Consider the following 16,824-nt stretch of genomic DNA (forward strand, 5'->3'; position numbering starts at 1 on the left):
CCCTCTTGATAGACATCACATACCTATTTTTTTTTTCTTGAAGGTTACTAAAGTATTTGTGTCCTAATGCTTCAAATGCTATTAAATGCTGGCAGAAAACTAGGGGGAAAAGTACTTTTTTGCATGGTATAAACCAGAATTAGAAATTTATACATAAATTTTAAGTTATTTGTTTTATTATTCAAGTGCTAGATCTTTATTTCTTCTACTTAATCTGTAATTAAGTTAGACAAATATGTTAATAGCTGCCACTACTATTGTATGCCTGTCAATTTCTACCTATAACTTCCCACCAAAATAACTTCTCATTTTTTAAAATTGTAAAGGCAAAGCATACTTATAAAAGCTGTCAGAAAATTAATACTTTTATTTTAAAAAAGGAACAATTATTCATAATTTCAGTACCAAGTAATAACCACCATTAACATACTGGTGTATAGTGTTTCAGGGTTCTTTTTACACATTCACCATCTTTAAAGACAGTTTACACATACTAACTGCTTAGAAATAGTTTTAAAATAAAAATATACTTGCTGTATTTTTTGGTATTGAGACATAATGATTGTATAATTTCTAACTGTACAGAAATATAAATATAAAGCTGACAGTGAAAATACTATGTACTTTCCCTATTTCATGTACAGTTTATATCATACAAATAACCACTTATTTTTTAAATAGTGCATATTTGTATGGTAATATAATATATCTACCAATCCTGTGTAAAGATATACTGATTATCTTTTAAAATAATTTTTTGAATGCTGTAGTGCATGTACATTTTTACATATGTATTTTTGCATCCTTATCCAATTATTTTCATAGATGAGGTCTCTAAATGAGGCACTTCCAAATAAAGGTGGAAATATTTAAAATATTGATATATATGTTAAAATTGCCTTACACAACCTACACTTCAAAATTAACATTAGAGGACATTTTCTCAGTTCTCTCTCTCCTGAAGATAAGGCCTATTATTATTTTTCATCTTTTCCAATATAAGACAGAGGAAGAATCTCATTGTTTCAATTTAATTTCTTTGCTTGCCAGTGAGCTTAATGATTCTTTCATATGCCCATTGGCCATTTGCATTTCTTTTGTAAAATGCAGGCTCTGCCCAGTTCTCTTCCCTTCTAAGGGTAGTGTTCACCTTTCCCTTTTTGCTTTGTCAGTGCTCTTTATTTTTCATTTTTGATCTTTTAATTGGGGTCGGTTCGATTCAGGCTTTCACCTGTTCACTTTACTGCTTAATGGAATATATATATGTATATATATTTTTTCCATTAGCTTTTAATGTCCTTTATAGAAGCTGGCTTCCCTTCCTCTCTTTCTTTCCCTCTCTTTTCGCTTGTCTGCTGTTGTCCTTTCGTTTCTTTCTCTCTGTTTCTCTCCCTTATTTTCTTTTTTTACTACATAAGTTTTTAATTTTGACCGAGTTGCATCTATCATTCTGGGCCTGGCGCCGCCTCAGTAGGGGGGGCAGCGGGGAGGAGAGCGCGGAGCTGGGGGAGGGGAAGGGGCGGGGAGGAGCGGGCGGAGCAGTTGCAGAAGCTGCTGGGAGAGCGCGCGGTGGGATCACACGGCGGCCCGGCGGCGGCGGCGGCGGCGGCGGCCCAGAGACCGGAGCGCCGAGACCGCGGACCGCGGCCTACACGGAGCCTTCTTTTCACCGGAGGACCAGTGATCTGCAGTCTTCAACACAGAGGTACCGTGCTCCGCGCTCCCCGCCCGGTCCGGCCCAACCTGCAGTGGCAGTGCCTCCTTCTTTCCTCTCTCTCTCTCTCTCTCTCTCGCCTGCCGGCGCCTTCCCTGACTGCCTGCGTCACCGCGGCCGCCATGGCTGAGAATGGCGAGAGCAGCGGCCCCCCGCGCCCCTCCCGCGGCTCTGCTGCGGCCCAAGGCCCAGCCTCTACCCAGGCCGAGCCCAAAATCATCAAAGTCACTGTGAAGACCCCCAAAGAGAAAGAGGAGTTCGCAGTGCCCGAGAACAGCTCAGTCCAGCAGTTTAAGGAAGCGATTTCGAAACGCTTCAAATCCCAAACAGATCAGTTAGTGCTGATTTTTGCCGGAAAAATCTTAAAAGATCAAGATACCTTGATCCAACATGGCATCCATGATGGACTGACTGTTCACCTTGTCATCAAAAGCCAGAACCGACCTCAGGGCCAGTCCACACAGCCTAGTAATGCCGCGGGAACTAATACTACCACCGCGTCGACTCCCAGGAGTAACTCCACACCTATTTCCACAAATAGCAACCCGTTTGGTTTGGGGAGCCTTGGAGGACTTGCAGGCCTTAGCAGCCTCGGCTTGAGCTCGACTAACTTCTCTGAGCTCCAGAACCAGATGCAGCAGCAGCTCTTGTCCAGCCCTGAGATGATGATCCAAATCATGGAAAATCCCTTTGTTCAGAGCATGCTTTCGAATCCTGATCTGATGAGGCAGCTCATTATGGCCAATCCACAGATGCAGCAATTGATTCAAAGAAACCCAGAAATCAGTCACCTGCTAAACAACCCAGATATAATGAGGCAGACCCTCGAAATCGCCAGGAATCCAGCTATGATGCAGGAAATGATGAGAAATCAAGACCTGGCTCTCAGCAATCTTGAAAGCATCCCAGGTGGCTACAATGCTTTACGGCGCATGTACACTGACATTCAAGAACCCATGCTTAATGCTGCACAAGAGCAGTTTGGTGGTAACCCATTTGCCTCCGTGGGGAGCAGTTCCTCTTCTGGGGAAGGCACACAACCTTCCCGCACAGAAAATCGTGATCCACTACCCAATCCCTGGGCGCCACCACCGGCTACCCAGAGTTCTGCGACCACTAGCACAACAACTAGCAGTGGCAGTGGATCTGGCAGTAGCTCCAGCAGTGCTACCGGAAACACAGTGGCTGCAGCCAATTATGTCGCCAGTATCTTCAGCACCCCAGGAATGCAGAGCTTGCTGCAACAGATAACGGAAAACCCCCAGCTGATCCAGAATATGCTGTCTGCACCGTATATGAGAAGCATGATGCAGTCTCTGAGCCAGAATCCAGATTTGGCTGCACAGATGATGCTGAATAGCCCTGTGTTTACTACAAATCCTCAGCTGCAGGAGCAGATGCGTCCACAGCTCCCTACTTTTTTACAGCAGATGCAGAATCCAGACACGTTATCGGCCATGTCAAACCCAAGAGCAATGCAGGCTTTAATGCAGATCCAGCAGGGGCTACAGACATTAGCCACTGAAGCTCCTGGCCTCATTCCAAGCTTCACTCCAGGTGTGGGGGTGGGGGTGCTGGGAACAGCTATAGGCCCTGTAGGCCCAGTCACACCCATAGGCCCCATTGGCCCCATAGTCCCGTTTACGCCCATAGGTCCCATTGGGCCCATAGGACCCACTGGCCCTGCAGGTCCCCCTGGCTCCACTGGCACAGGCGCACCCCCTGGGCCTACTGTGTCTAGCTCTGCACCCAGTGAAACCACGAGCCCAATATCGGAATCTGGACCCAACCAGCAGTTCATTCAGCAAATGGTGCAGGCTCTGGCTGGTGCAAATCCTCCGCAGCTGCCAAATCCAGAAGTCAGATTTCAACAACAACTGGAACAGCTCAACGCAATGGGCTTCTTAAACCGGGAAGCAAACTTGCAGGCTCTAATAGCAACAGGAGGCGACATCAATGCAGCCATTGAGAGGCTGCTGGGCTCCCAGCCATCGTAATTACATTTCTGTACCTGGAAAAAATGTATCTTATTTTTGATAATGGCTCTTAAATCTTTAAACACACACAAAATTGTGCTTTACTTTCAGTTTGATTCTTTCAACTTTGTCTAGTTATAAATTTAATATGCATTTTAAGGTGGAGTCCTTTCCTCCCTCTTTGTTTCCTCCCTCCCTCTCTCCTTCCTTCCCTCCCTTCCTCTGTTTTGAATGGTGAGAATCAATGCTGTTTTACTCAAAGGTGTTGCATGCAAACACTTCTTTATTCTGCATTTATTGTGATTTTTGGAAACAGATATCAACGTTTACAGTTGGGTGAACAAGTTTTGTCCTACAGATGTCCAATTTATTTGCATTAAACATTAGCCTATGATAGTAATTTAATGTAGAATGAAAATATTAAAAACAGAAACAGATTAATTGAAGCTCTATAATTTGTGGTACAATATTGCTTATTGTGACTTTGGCATGTATTTTTGCTAGCAAAATGCTGTAAGATTTATACTATTTGATCTTTTTTTGATATATTTATACACAGTACAGTAAGCACAATTGGAACTGTACATCTCGATAAATTGCAGCAGAATCTCTGAGCAGATATGTATAACCAAAATGAGAAAGAATATAAGAAATATTTCTGGAGCTCGGTATATCTCACAATTTTGTAGAATCTTACAGCATCTTTGATAAACTTCTCAGTGAAAATGTTGATTAGGTAAGTTCAGTTAAAATATAGTAGAAATGTTTATCCTGGTATCTCTAAGTATACATTTAATTGTACAGAAAACAGTGTGACGTGTCAACATTTGCAAATTGATTGTATATGAACTTAATCTTAGTGCAGCCTGAAGGATCAGTATAGTAATGCCAGGAAAGTGCTTTTTTAAGACTTCCTTCTCAGCTTCTCCCATAAAGAGATCCCAGTACGCATTTTGATTTGTAATTGGAAATGTAACTTTCACTGAAAGTGTCATGTGATGTTTGCATTACTTTTAACTGCTGTGTATAAAGAAAACTGTATCTTTTGACTCCATCAGTTATTTCTCTTGTGCACAGGGAAAATGCATTAAAAATGACTAAAAAAATAAAAAATGAATAAATTTTTTTCTTTTTGCCTTCTGTCCATAGGATCATGTTTAGAAGGATTGCCCAACCCAAGGATTATATAAATCTTGTCCTGTATTTCTCTAATTTTAATGGTTTCATTTTTTATAAAAAAAAAAGTACCTTTGCCCTGTCTGGAATTATTTTGGTGAATAGATTTACGTATTTTACCATTTTTCCCTCAAGTTTAGACTGTTGTTACCTAGTATTTATTTCATTGTCCACATTCCCCCTCCATTTGAAATGTCATACACACACACACACACACACACACACTTTATTCTGTTTGAATTCTCTTTAGTACCACTGAACATTGTAGCCCCAGTACACCAGCCTGTAGTTATTGAGTTAGAAATATGACTTCATATCTCTTAGGGCACATCCTCCTTTTGATCTCTTTTATTTTTCACAATTTTCTACTGATTCCAACATGTTTATATTACCAGATGAACTTTATAGTTACTAGATAGCCACTCCCCCCAAATAAATTGGTGATTTGGTTAGGATTGTCTTAAATTGATAGGATAGTGAGAAGTACAGAATTACAATGCTTTCCAGAAACATGATATATTGCCTCATTAAAAAAAAAAACAAAACACTTTTTACATCCTTCAAGAGTTTTATTTATTTAAGCCCCATATAATTTGTAATAAATATATTCCTAGTAATACAGATATATAGGAAACAATTCTGGAGTTGGGAGTCCTTAGTGTGTTACCCATGTTGTGCATTTTTGCTTTATAAGGGAAGAATGTATTTTCATAGATTAGTTTTAAGTTGACAGTTTACTGAAATCTATTAAAAGGTTTTCAGTTGATCCTTTTGAGTGTTTTCTGGTAATCAATCATACCAATGGAAAATTTATAATGATAGATAATTTTCAAAATTTATAACATAGATTCTAACAGCATGGGTTAAACAATTCATGCTAAAGAAAAAATTAGTGGCAGTGACATTCTTGTATTATTTCTCATTTTAACCAGACTATGTTTGCTGCAGCAATTCTTTTTTTTTTTGTAATTTTATTTTATTTTTAAACTTTACAATATTGTATTAGTTTTGCCAAATATTGAAATGAATCCGGCACAGGTATACCTGTGTTCCGCATCCTGAACCCTCCTCCCTCCTCCCTCCCCATACCCTCCCTCTGGGTCGTCCCAGTGCACCAGCCCCAAGCATCCAGCATCATGCATCGAACCTGGACTGGCGACTCATTTCATACATGATATTATACATGTTTCAATTTTTGAAAAACTATTTCCCTGGGACATAGTCTAATAAGTTTGCAAAATGCTGTACACTATAGCCCCTCTTGGACAGTCATGATGTAGTAAATTTTGACCTAGTATTATTTTCTTAAAAGGAGTATGTTCTTCAGTTTAAAAGAGTAAAAACTATTTAAACTTTTACCTAACTCAACATTGCCTAAACTTAGTTGAGTAAAGAACTACTTTTTCCCTTTTAAACACAATAACATCCGGCATATCAATATTGCTTAGAACACCAACTGAGGAAATGGTGTTTTATTATTTCACTGCTGTATGAAGCTGTATGTTTATGGTAATTATAATAACAAAATCTTCGACAGTAAATTAAAATTATGATGAATGATTTTATACATCGAATCATATCAGTACAAAAATAAGCCAATAACATAGAAAATAGCAATAAATCATAGCCATAGGAAAAAGTGGATGGATGTTTTCTGAGGCCTGGCTCAGATAATTTACCAGGTAAAATTCTTTCAGGCGTTGAAGGAATTACTCTTACCAGATGTTTCTCTGCCTTTTAATATGTTTCGTTTTCTCCCTGAAAAAGTCCACGTCTTTTAATATATTAATGCTGTTTTTTGTTGTATTTTGCTTTCCAGTTTATTAATTATTTGTAACTCTACTCCCTCTTTTAAAATTTTTTATACTGTTCTTTCTCCATCTCTTACATGATATAATTTCCTCTTATTATCTTACAAGTTCATTTTATAGGCTCTGTTTTTGTTTTGGGTTTTCTGTATTTACTATTAATTCATAATTTATCCATTTATTCACCATTGAATAAGAAGGGGATATCCTAACCTGCTTTCTGTCCCTCCAATAAGAGTGGGGTAATTATCTTATGCTTTCATTATTTAAGTGATTGTCACCCCCTCCCTAAGCTTACACTAGATGGCTAAATGATACTGACTTTGTGATCCAGCAGGATGAAGTAGTGGGGAGGGAGATAGGCTCAGGGGCAATCCCAACAGGAAAGGTTCACCTTAAGATTGCATTCCTCATTTGTTCTTTTGGCCTCTACTTCAGGTGTGTGATGTCATGTACAGTCACCACTTGTGTGTGGCCAGTTGGGGATGGGGTCATGGAATGGATATACTACATTGAAATAAGTCCTGCTGGTTTATTAATGAGGACTCACATCAGGTTGAGACCATCTTGTTTAATGATATACCATGGTCAGAGACACTGAATTTGCCTTCTGAGAAGGGGCAGCCTGCTCCAAAATCTCTTCATGTACAATGTCAAAATAGCAACAAGAGGAGTAATTCCTGTCAGAGCCTAGCCCAAGAATTGGGATTAGGGTATTAGGAGAGCCTTTGGCCTGTGTTTCATGTCCACAAGAATATCTCAAATTCAGAATTTTAACATTATTCTCTAATGAATTTATTATTCTAGCCATACAACTAAGACTGACCTGATAGAAAATGTTCATAATACAGCTTAATTTAGTAAATATAAACTTTTAAAACTATGTGGCAATTTTTATATTCCCAACTTGGCATTATTTTATTAAAGAATACATTGGGAGATTTAGATAAAGGAAGTTACTCAGGCTTACCTCAATTTATGAGTGGTTCCCATGCCAATTTTTTCACTGCCTGCCCCCACCTTCATTCCTTGCTCCTTTAAGCTAGATTGTATTAGTGGTTTTCTGCCAGGATTTTCTTGATTTGTAAATATATCACAGAACTTCAAATTGGTGATGTCTTTCAATATGGCCCCATCAATATCGTGTCTTAAAGATATTCCTTGAGAATTCTAATGCCCTTGTTGTTTGTACAAGTTTTGCTCAATTTTTGTTTGCCTGTGGTAATTTCTATTGATTTTTGGGAGGGAGGCAAGAATTGGGGACCTGTTCCATTGCTACCATCTTCCCAGAAGTCTGTTAGGAAACTTAGGGGAAAAACAATTTTCTAAAAATAGAAAGGTGAAAAATGATTTGGCAGACATCAGACTGAAACCACCTCAAAGAACAACATTGTCAGGTGGTGTACATTCTTACCAAGGCTTTAAACATTTTGATATTAATTACCATTGGCAAAAGTTAATTCTAAACCAACACATCCAAAGTTTGAGTGAGCCACTCTCAAATAAGGAATTGTTTGTCCTGATGTACATAGACAACATTATTCATCAGATGGATATGTATTGATGCATATAGCTTCAGCTATACTGAGATATCTATGCACAGATTTGGATTCCCTAAACACTTCCAAAATTCAACTTCAGAACTTCTTAGCCCAATGTGAAGATTAGCGAGTTTAAGGTAATTTCAGGGAAGATGCTGTAATTTATTATTAAAAAATAGTTGATGAGCTTGATTACTCAGCTCTAGCATGGATTTCATAAGATTGTTTCTGTCAGATTAGAAGGACAATAAATAGCTAATATATTCATGCTTATGTTCAATTTTCATAGCAATCCTATAAGATAGTACTACTATTATTTTCCCCAGTTTACAAATAAGGAAATAAACTAAAAGAGGTTAATTTTCTGGGGTCTCATAGCTATTAAGTGATAGAGTCAAAATTTGAGCCCAATTCTAAGATTCCAGAGTGTGTACTGAACCAATTGACTCTTTTGCTCTCCCCTGAACCTATTAAAATACACTAGCTTATTATTATAAAAGATTTTATTATAAATTATGTACTCACTTACCTCCTGGGTGTTGTGGCAACATATTAGTTGTTTTTAAAGGAAGCATCTCTGCTGCTGTTCACCCTGGTACAGGTTACATAAAAATGCATGTGTGAGAATCAACTCTGTCATTATCAAAACTGCAGTTTGGAGGTTTGGCTTTCTGACTTTTGAGTTATGGCTAATATTTAAGACTATCCGTTAGTACATCTGTCCAGTGTCCTAATACATATGGTATGCCTCCAAATTGGCAATCACATGGGCCACTTGTGCTTCAGCTGCTCTGAAGGATGCCTGCCTTTTTGTTGAGCTGCCTCCCAGAGACCTCACAAGGCAGTAAACATTGTGTACCTCACCATGGTATTTGGCAGTTTCTCAAAATGCCCTTAAGAGCAAAAATACAGTAACATGAGCTAGATAATAACAGGCCAGTAGATGGGTTAGTAAATTGAAAGTGCCAAATGATGTGTCAATGTAAACAAGAGGTTTCTAACTTCAGTTCTGTCCCATTGAAGTTATTTTTCTATGACTAGGTATGAAAGTATAGCTTGCCCATCCCATGGCAAATAGTATAGCATTAGAAGGCAGAATGCACTGGATGTCACTAACAAGATCCAAAAGTCCTTAGTAGAATGAAAGAAATATAGACAAATTTAACAGGATTAAATTGAATAGGATAAAATGTAAAGCCCTGTGCTTGTATCAAAACTTCAGTTAATAAAGGAAAAGGATTATATAGCTTAAAAATAGCGTTTGTGAAGAAGACTCAGTAGTTTTAATTTACTATAAGTTTAACATGAGCCCACCATGTGAGTACACAAATGTACTAAAGTCTCAGGCTTTATTAGTAGAGGCATGATGTCCAGCACAGGGAAGTCCTTCATAATGTTTTATTCTGTACTTGACCATTCATGTTGGGAGATTTGGATCATTTCAGAGTGCCACAATTAAGATGGACACAGATAACGTGAAAAGTGACCGAGATGGTAACTCATTTACAAATAGACCCAGAACAATTATAAAAAGCTTCAAGAGTGCTTTAGTCTAAAGACTGGGATTGTGGATATTTTTCTTTAAATAATTAAAGGCCTTGTCAGATAGAAGAGGGGTAACATTTACTTGGGTAGCTCCAGAGGGCAAATCATTTCAGATTTACAATAAGTCGGATTTTTGGCTTACTTTTAGGAACTTTCTAGCAATAAATTGAAGATAACCCTCTTCACTGGAGCTGTTTAAATGGAAGCTGATTTGCTGGAAATGTTCAAGAATAGTTTCATACATTAGGTAGAACTCTGGATTAGAAGACCTTCAAGATTCCTTCTAAAGCTAATATTTTCCCAATGGACTCTTCAGCTTCTCACTGAATTTGCAAGGTCTGAGGTCAAAGTTGTTCCCAAATGAAGTCATGTTACAAACTTCTATGCCGAATTTCCTACTTTAATAAATACAAATCAGACAGCACATCTTTGTTGACAACAAATTTAGATAAACTCACTATTTTATTTCATGATGCTACCATGGGAAAAGGACTCAAATACAATCTTAAAATGAATATCGGAACATGCTGAGAGCTTGGGTGGAGGAAATAGGAGTGGATGCCTGAAGTTAAAGGATTCTGGTTTGAAAATGAAGATTACAGTGGCATTCTGACCTCCTGTTTCTCTTGATAATAAACACCATGGTGGTTAAAGTGATATGTGGAAGTTGAAATTAACAGTAGTATGTACGATGTGATATGATAGCAGTGTGTGTATCTGTGTGTGTGTGTGTGTGTGTGTGTATGTAATTCCATATATAATTCTTTAGTTAGAGTGATCCTTTTGGAGCATAAAAATGTTTGTACTGATACGTTTTACATGATACCATGGATTTTATTCCATCAGATGAATGACATCAAGATTTTGAGTTATTATGCTTTGTATTCTTTATAAGTTAACCTAGGACTCCAAAAAATCTAGAAAAGAGTATCCTCGTACTGGAAACACATCAGTTTCCTTATTAAACAAATGTAAATTGAATCTCAAATGTGTGTGTATGTGTAAAACTGCTTTTGCCAGCTAAATCAGGGTCCCCTCCACATATGCCTTTTCTGATAAATTCTCCTGATACATTCCCCATGTAGATGTTTGCCTTCTCCATGAGCCTTAACCTGGGTTAACCACATATCATGTGACCAGAAGCTATAGCAAAATTGTCTTGGCCTTCTTGCTTCCCTTACACCCCTGCTTCCATTTCTGGATGTATTCCTATGTCTAGATAGTTTTTAAATAAACTTTTTATTTTAAAATAGTTTTCAATTTACAGAAAAATTAGGAAGACAACATAGAAAGTTCTTATATACCCCAGACTAAATGTCCCCTAGTTTTCACATCTTATAGTATATTTGTTACAATTAATGAAGCAGTAATGAAGCATTACTATTAACTCAAGTCCATACTTTATTCAGATTTTCTTAGTTTCTATATAATGTATTTTTTCTCTTCTAGTTATCCCATCCTGGATACCACATTGCATTTAGTCATTGTTTCCTTAGGCTGCTCTTGCCTCTGATATCTCAGACTTTCCTTGTTTTTGATGATCTTGATAGAATGAAGAGTACTAGACAGGCATTTTGTGGAGTATCCCTCAATTGGAATTTGTCCAATATTTTCCTCATGATCAATCTAGAGTTAAAGATTTTGAGGAGGAAGATCACAGCAATAGAGTACCATTTTCATCACATTATGTCAAATATACATATTATCGTTATGATGTATAATTTTTTGTATGACCTGATCACCTAGCTTGAGTGAATGTGTATCAGTTCTATCCACTGCAAAGATACTTTCCCCCTCCTTTCAGTACTGTACACTTTGGAAGGAATTTATTATATGCAGCCCACACAAAGTTGAGAGTTGTGCTCCAACTCTCTGAAGGTGAAATATCTACACAGTTTATCAGAAATTATTCTGCATGAGAGATTTGTCTCTTTCCTAATTTATTAACTAATGTATTTATATCAGTACAGACTCATGGATATTTATTTTATACTTTGGATTATAATCCAATACCACTTTATCTCATTGGTCAAAATTGTTACAGCTTTGACCATTGAATGCTCTTGGGTTGACTCAAGGCCTTTTGACATACTTCCATCATTTTATTTTTGAGCATTTACTTTCTGGCATTGCAAGAAACTCTAAGCTCAATTATATATTTCTTGGGTCAACCTCTTCTGGGAACCATAGTTCCATTTATTGGAGAATGATATTAAAAACCATGACATTGGTGCTGGATGTGCTCATTATTATTAGGACTCCATTGCTTTGAGGTCCTCTCAGCAGACTGAGCAAAGAAATGTGTGTGTATACTAAACCACGTATATATATGTATCTATAAATATTCGTTCCATATGTAAGAATTATATCTATATTAAGCTAAACATGAGATATTGCTGATATCTTCAATTCTAATCCATCATCAAAAGGAACATTAATAATCCATATGGATCATTCAAGTCTCCTCCTCTTACTTGTTTGTAACATTCCACTCCAAAAGTGAGAAACTTAGCTCCTACCATCTGCCATACATTTACACAGTTGTTTAATTCCAGTATATATGTACATCACTATCTAAATTGTTAACCCCTACCCCAGTGGGGTCGTTTTTGGATATCCTGCCAAATGCCCTCTTATCTAGGAGTTTTGTTTAATTTTCTCTCTTTTTTTTTTCCTTGTATTAAGACCATTGTTTCATGTTAATGCAACTGCTGAGAATTTTTTTTTATGACTGAGAAAACTTGTTTACAGCTCCAGCATAAAAGGAAAGTGTTCAAGGCCAGATATGCCTCAGATATTTAACCAGTAAGCCTTCAGATCAGATCAGATCAGTCGCTCAGTCATGTCCGACTCTTTGTGACCCCATGAAGCGCAGCACGCCAGGCCTCCCTGTCCATCACCAACTCCTGGAGTTCACCCAAACTCATGTCCATCGAGTCAGTGATGCCATCCAGCCATCTCATCCTCTGTCGTCCCCTTCTCCTCCTGCCCCCAATCCCTCCCAGCATCAGAGTCTTTTCCAATGAGTCAACTCTTCGCATGAGGTGGCCAAAGTACTGGAGTTTCAGCTTTAGCATCATTCCTTCCAAAGAAATCCCAGGGCTGATCTCCTTCAGAATGGACTGCTTGGATCTCCTTGCAGTCCAAGGGACTCTCAAGAGTCTTCTGCAACACCACAGTTCAAAAGCATCAATTCTTCGGTGCTCAGCCTTCTTCACAGTCCAACTCTCACATCCATACATGACCACAGGAAAAACCATAGCCTTGACTAGACGAACCTTTGTTGGCAAAGTAATGTCTCTGCTTTTGAATCTGCTATCTAGGTTGGTCATAACTTTCCTTCCAAGGAGTAAGCGTCTTTTAATTTCATGGCTGCAGTCACCATCTGTAGTGATTTTGGAGCCCAGAAAAATAAAGTCTGACACTGTTTCCACTGTTTCCCCATCTATTTCCCATGAAATGGTGGGACCAGATGCCATGATCTTTGTTTTCTGAATGTTGAGCTTTAAGCCAACTTTTTCACTCTCCACTTTCACTTTCATCAAGAGGCTTTTTAGTTCCTCTTCACTTTCTGCCATAAGGGTGGTGTTGTACATAAATACTTCTGTGTGAACAAAAACTCAGCTCTCACAGAAGACAGTTATTCAGCATTTTTTGATGTGCCACAGTTTCCAGTTTTTCAATATTTAATTTAATTTTATTTTGTTTTTTTCTTTACATCTAAGTTTGGGTTTGTATCTTTTCCTTCTAACTCTTCACGTGGCAGACTTTGTCGTCTCACAGCTTTCTCATTTATAGAAAAGAACACTTGCTCCTCTGAAGTCATTGTCATATATTAGGCTAATGCTGTTGTCCGCACCTGGAACTGAATTGCTTGTTGAAACATTTGCTTTCACTGTTTGTGAAATATGCATTTATTCCTTTTATGAATGTTTTAAAAGTCAATTGAGATTAGATTCTTTTAAGTCCTATTTTCTGCCTTCATTGGTCACTTTTTTGTTTTTGTGTTTTATTATTGTAGTATAAAATGTTAGGTTCTGTAATTTTCACATTCATTTTAGCAGGTACTGAGTGATGCTGTATATATAAATAAGTATATTGTTTGATATTTAGACCACCACATGGCATGCTTGACTGTTATTTCAAATGTCTGTTAATGCAAAGTAGGCTACTCCATAATAGTGTTAAGAACAAAACTTACTAACAAAGTGATATAAAGACTTAAATTAACACATTATGTGGAGCCCTATCTTTACAAAAGTTTTCTACTGTAAAATGCTTTTACTTTTATTTTCAGTTTTCATTTGATAGTATTCAACCATAATTATCGGAGAAGGCAATGGCACCCCACTGCAATAGTCTTGCCTGGAAAATCCCATGGACGTAGGAGCCTGGTAGGCTACAGTCCATGGGGTTGCGAAGAGTCAGACACAACTGAGCGACTTCACTTTCACCCCAGTGGGAAACAACTCTTAGCTAGAATAAGATGCTTATATATAGCTTATTTTGCCTTTAGTCTTACAGATGCTACCTATTTTCAAAGTTACTTGAGACAGCACCATTATCCCATACATTTCAGTGAGGTTTTTTCATACATTTGTAATACAGTTAATATTGTTTTGTCACATTCTACATTCCATCCTGCCATGCCTCAACATCCTAAATGATTTTTTAAATTTATATGCATTAAGATTTACCATTACAGTAAAATGTAGAATGGTTTTCCTTCCCTAAAAATTCTCTGTGCATCATCTATTCACTCCTTTGAGCCCCTGGAAGCCATTGAACTTTTTTTTCCCATTGAATACGAGCTTTACTTTTTATCCTAATATTTGAACTCCTAGTATTTCTAAGCCCTGCCTTAAAAGAAGGGTTCTCCCAACTCAAACACTCTATGTACTAAATGTTACTCGAAATAAATGGGTCACTGGGTTAAGGTTTATGAACCTTTTTGGCTATAAAGAGATTAGCTTGTCCTGCCCTTGTATGGTCCCATTGTTTATTCTCTTTTTAAAACTTAATTTATTTATTATAAGTGGAGGCTAATTAATTTACAGTATTGTGGTTTTTGCCATACATTGACATGAATCAGCCACGGGTGTACATGTGTGCCCCATCCCAAACCCTCCTCCCACCTCCCTCCCCATTCCATCCCTCTGAGTTGTCCCAGTGCACTGGCTTTGAGTGCTCTGTTTCATTCATCGAACTTGGACTGTTAATCTGTTTCACATATGGTAATATACATGTTTCAATGCTATTCTCTTGAATCATCCCACCCTCGCCTTCTCCCAGAGTCCAAAAGTCTGTTCTTTATATCTGTGTCTTTTTTGCTGTCTTGCATATAGGGTTGTCATTACCATCTTTCTAAATTCCGTATATATGCATTAATATACTGTATTGGTGTTTTACTTTTTGACTTACTTCACTCTGTAAAACAGGCTCCTGTTTCATCCACCTCATTAGAAGTGACTCAAATGTGTTCTTTTTAATAGCTGAGTAATATTCCATTGTGTGTATGTACCACAGCTTTCTTATCCATTCATCTGCTGATGGACATCTAGGTTGCTTCCATGTCCTGGCTATTGCAAACACTGTTGCAGTGAACATTGGGGTGCATGTGTCTCTTTCAGTTCTGGCTTCCTTGGTGTGTATGCCCAGCAGTGGAATTGCTGAGTCATATGGCAGTTCTATTTCCAGTTTTTTAAGGAGTCTCCACACTGTTCTCCATAGTGGCTGTACTAGTTTGCATTCCCAACAACAATGTAAGAGGGTTCAGTTTTCTCTGCACCCTGTCCAACATTTATTGTTTGTAGACTTTTTGATAGCCACCATTCTGACTGGTGTGAGATGGTACTTCATTGTGGTTTTGATTTGCATTTCTCTGATAATGAGTGATGTTGAGCATCTTTTCATGTGTTTATTAGCCGTCTGTATGTCTTCTTTGGAGAAATGTCTAATTAGTTCTTTGGCCCATTTTTTGATTGGGTCATTTATTTTTCTGAAATTGAGCTGCATGAGCTGCTTATATATTTTTGAGATTAATTCTGTCAGTCTCTTCCTTTGCTCTCATTTTCTCCCATTTTGAAGCCTGTGTTTTCACCTTGCGTATAGTTTCCTTTGTTGTGCAAAAGTTTTTATTTAGTCGCATTTGTTTAATTAGGTCCCATTTGTTTATTTTGTTTTTATTTCCATTATTATGGGAGGTGAGTCATAGAGGATCTTCCTGTGATTTATATCAAAGAGTATTCTGCCTATGTTTTCCTCTAGGAATTTTATAGTTTCTGGTATCACTATATATAATAACATAATTGTAATCATGCATTATGTAGACTTTTCAGAGTGGCTTTTTTCACTTATCAATTTGCATTTAATTATTTAAGATTCATTGATGTCTCTTTTTAGCTTGATACCTCACTTTTTAAAAATCTCTGAATCACATTCCATTGTATTAGTATTCTAGAGTTTGTTTACCTATTTACCTGTTGAAGGAGACTTATTGGTTGTTTCTGGGTATGATGATCATTAATAAAGCTGCTATAAACATTTACAGTCTTTTTCATCTTATCTCCCATTTTCCAAATTCACACTTACTTTTTAATCTTTAAAAAATAATTACTTTTTTATGAAAGAAATATATACTCATTTTAAAATAAATCTAAAAGTTAAAATATAATGAAGGAAAATTTTTTATATACTATAAATACAATTTTTAAATATTAAATTTAGCTTGATGACCCAGAGGGATGGTATGGGGAGGGAGGTGGGAGGGGGGGTTCAGGATGGGGAACATGTGTACACCCGTGGCAGATGCATGTTGATGTATGGCAAAACCAATACAATATTGTAAAGTAAAATAAAAAAAAAAAAAAGAAACATTTTTCTTTCATTCCCAGATTTTCAGTTTTAAATTTAAAAAGTGCCTTATATTTCTTATGAAAACAAAAGCAGTTTCAGAATTGAATAAATGAGAAAATCCTATCCTTTGTTGTTGTTCGGTCACTAAGTCGTGTCCTACTCTTTGCAACCTCATGGACTGTAGCAGGCCAGGCTCCTCTGTCCTCCAC

The 16,824-nt window shown here is 37.5% G+C and overlaps 1 protein-coding gene across 1 annotated transcript; it reads left to right on the plus strand.

Annotated features, from left to right (window-relative positions):
- Positions 1–1,559: 1,559 nt before the first annotated feature.
- Positions 1,560–4,816, plus strand: UBQLN2 (ubiquilin 2). Its single transcript, XM_070784248.1, has one exon. It carries the CDS (start codon positions 1,837–1,839, stop codon positions 3,709–3,711), a length of 1,875 nt encoding a protein of 624 aa, XP_070640349.1. The 5' UTR covers positions 1,560–1,836; the 3' UTR covers positions 3,712–4,816.
- Positions 4,817–16,824: the final 12,008 nt, after the last annotated feature.

Source organism: Bos indicus, chromosome X, assembly GCF_029378745.1.
Source record: "Bos indicus isolate NIAB-ARS_2022 breed Sahiwal x Tharparkar chromosome X, NIAB-ARS_B.indTharparkar_mat_pri_1.0, whole genome shotgun sequence".
NCBI lineage: Eukaryota > Metazoa > Chordata > Mammalia > Artiodactyla > Bovidae > Bos > Bos indicus.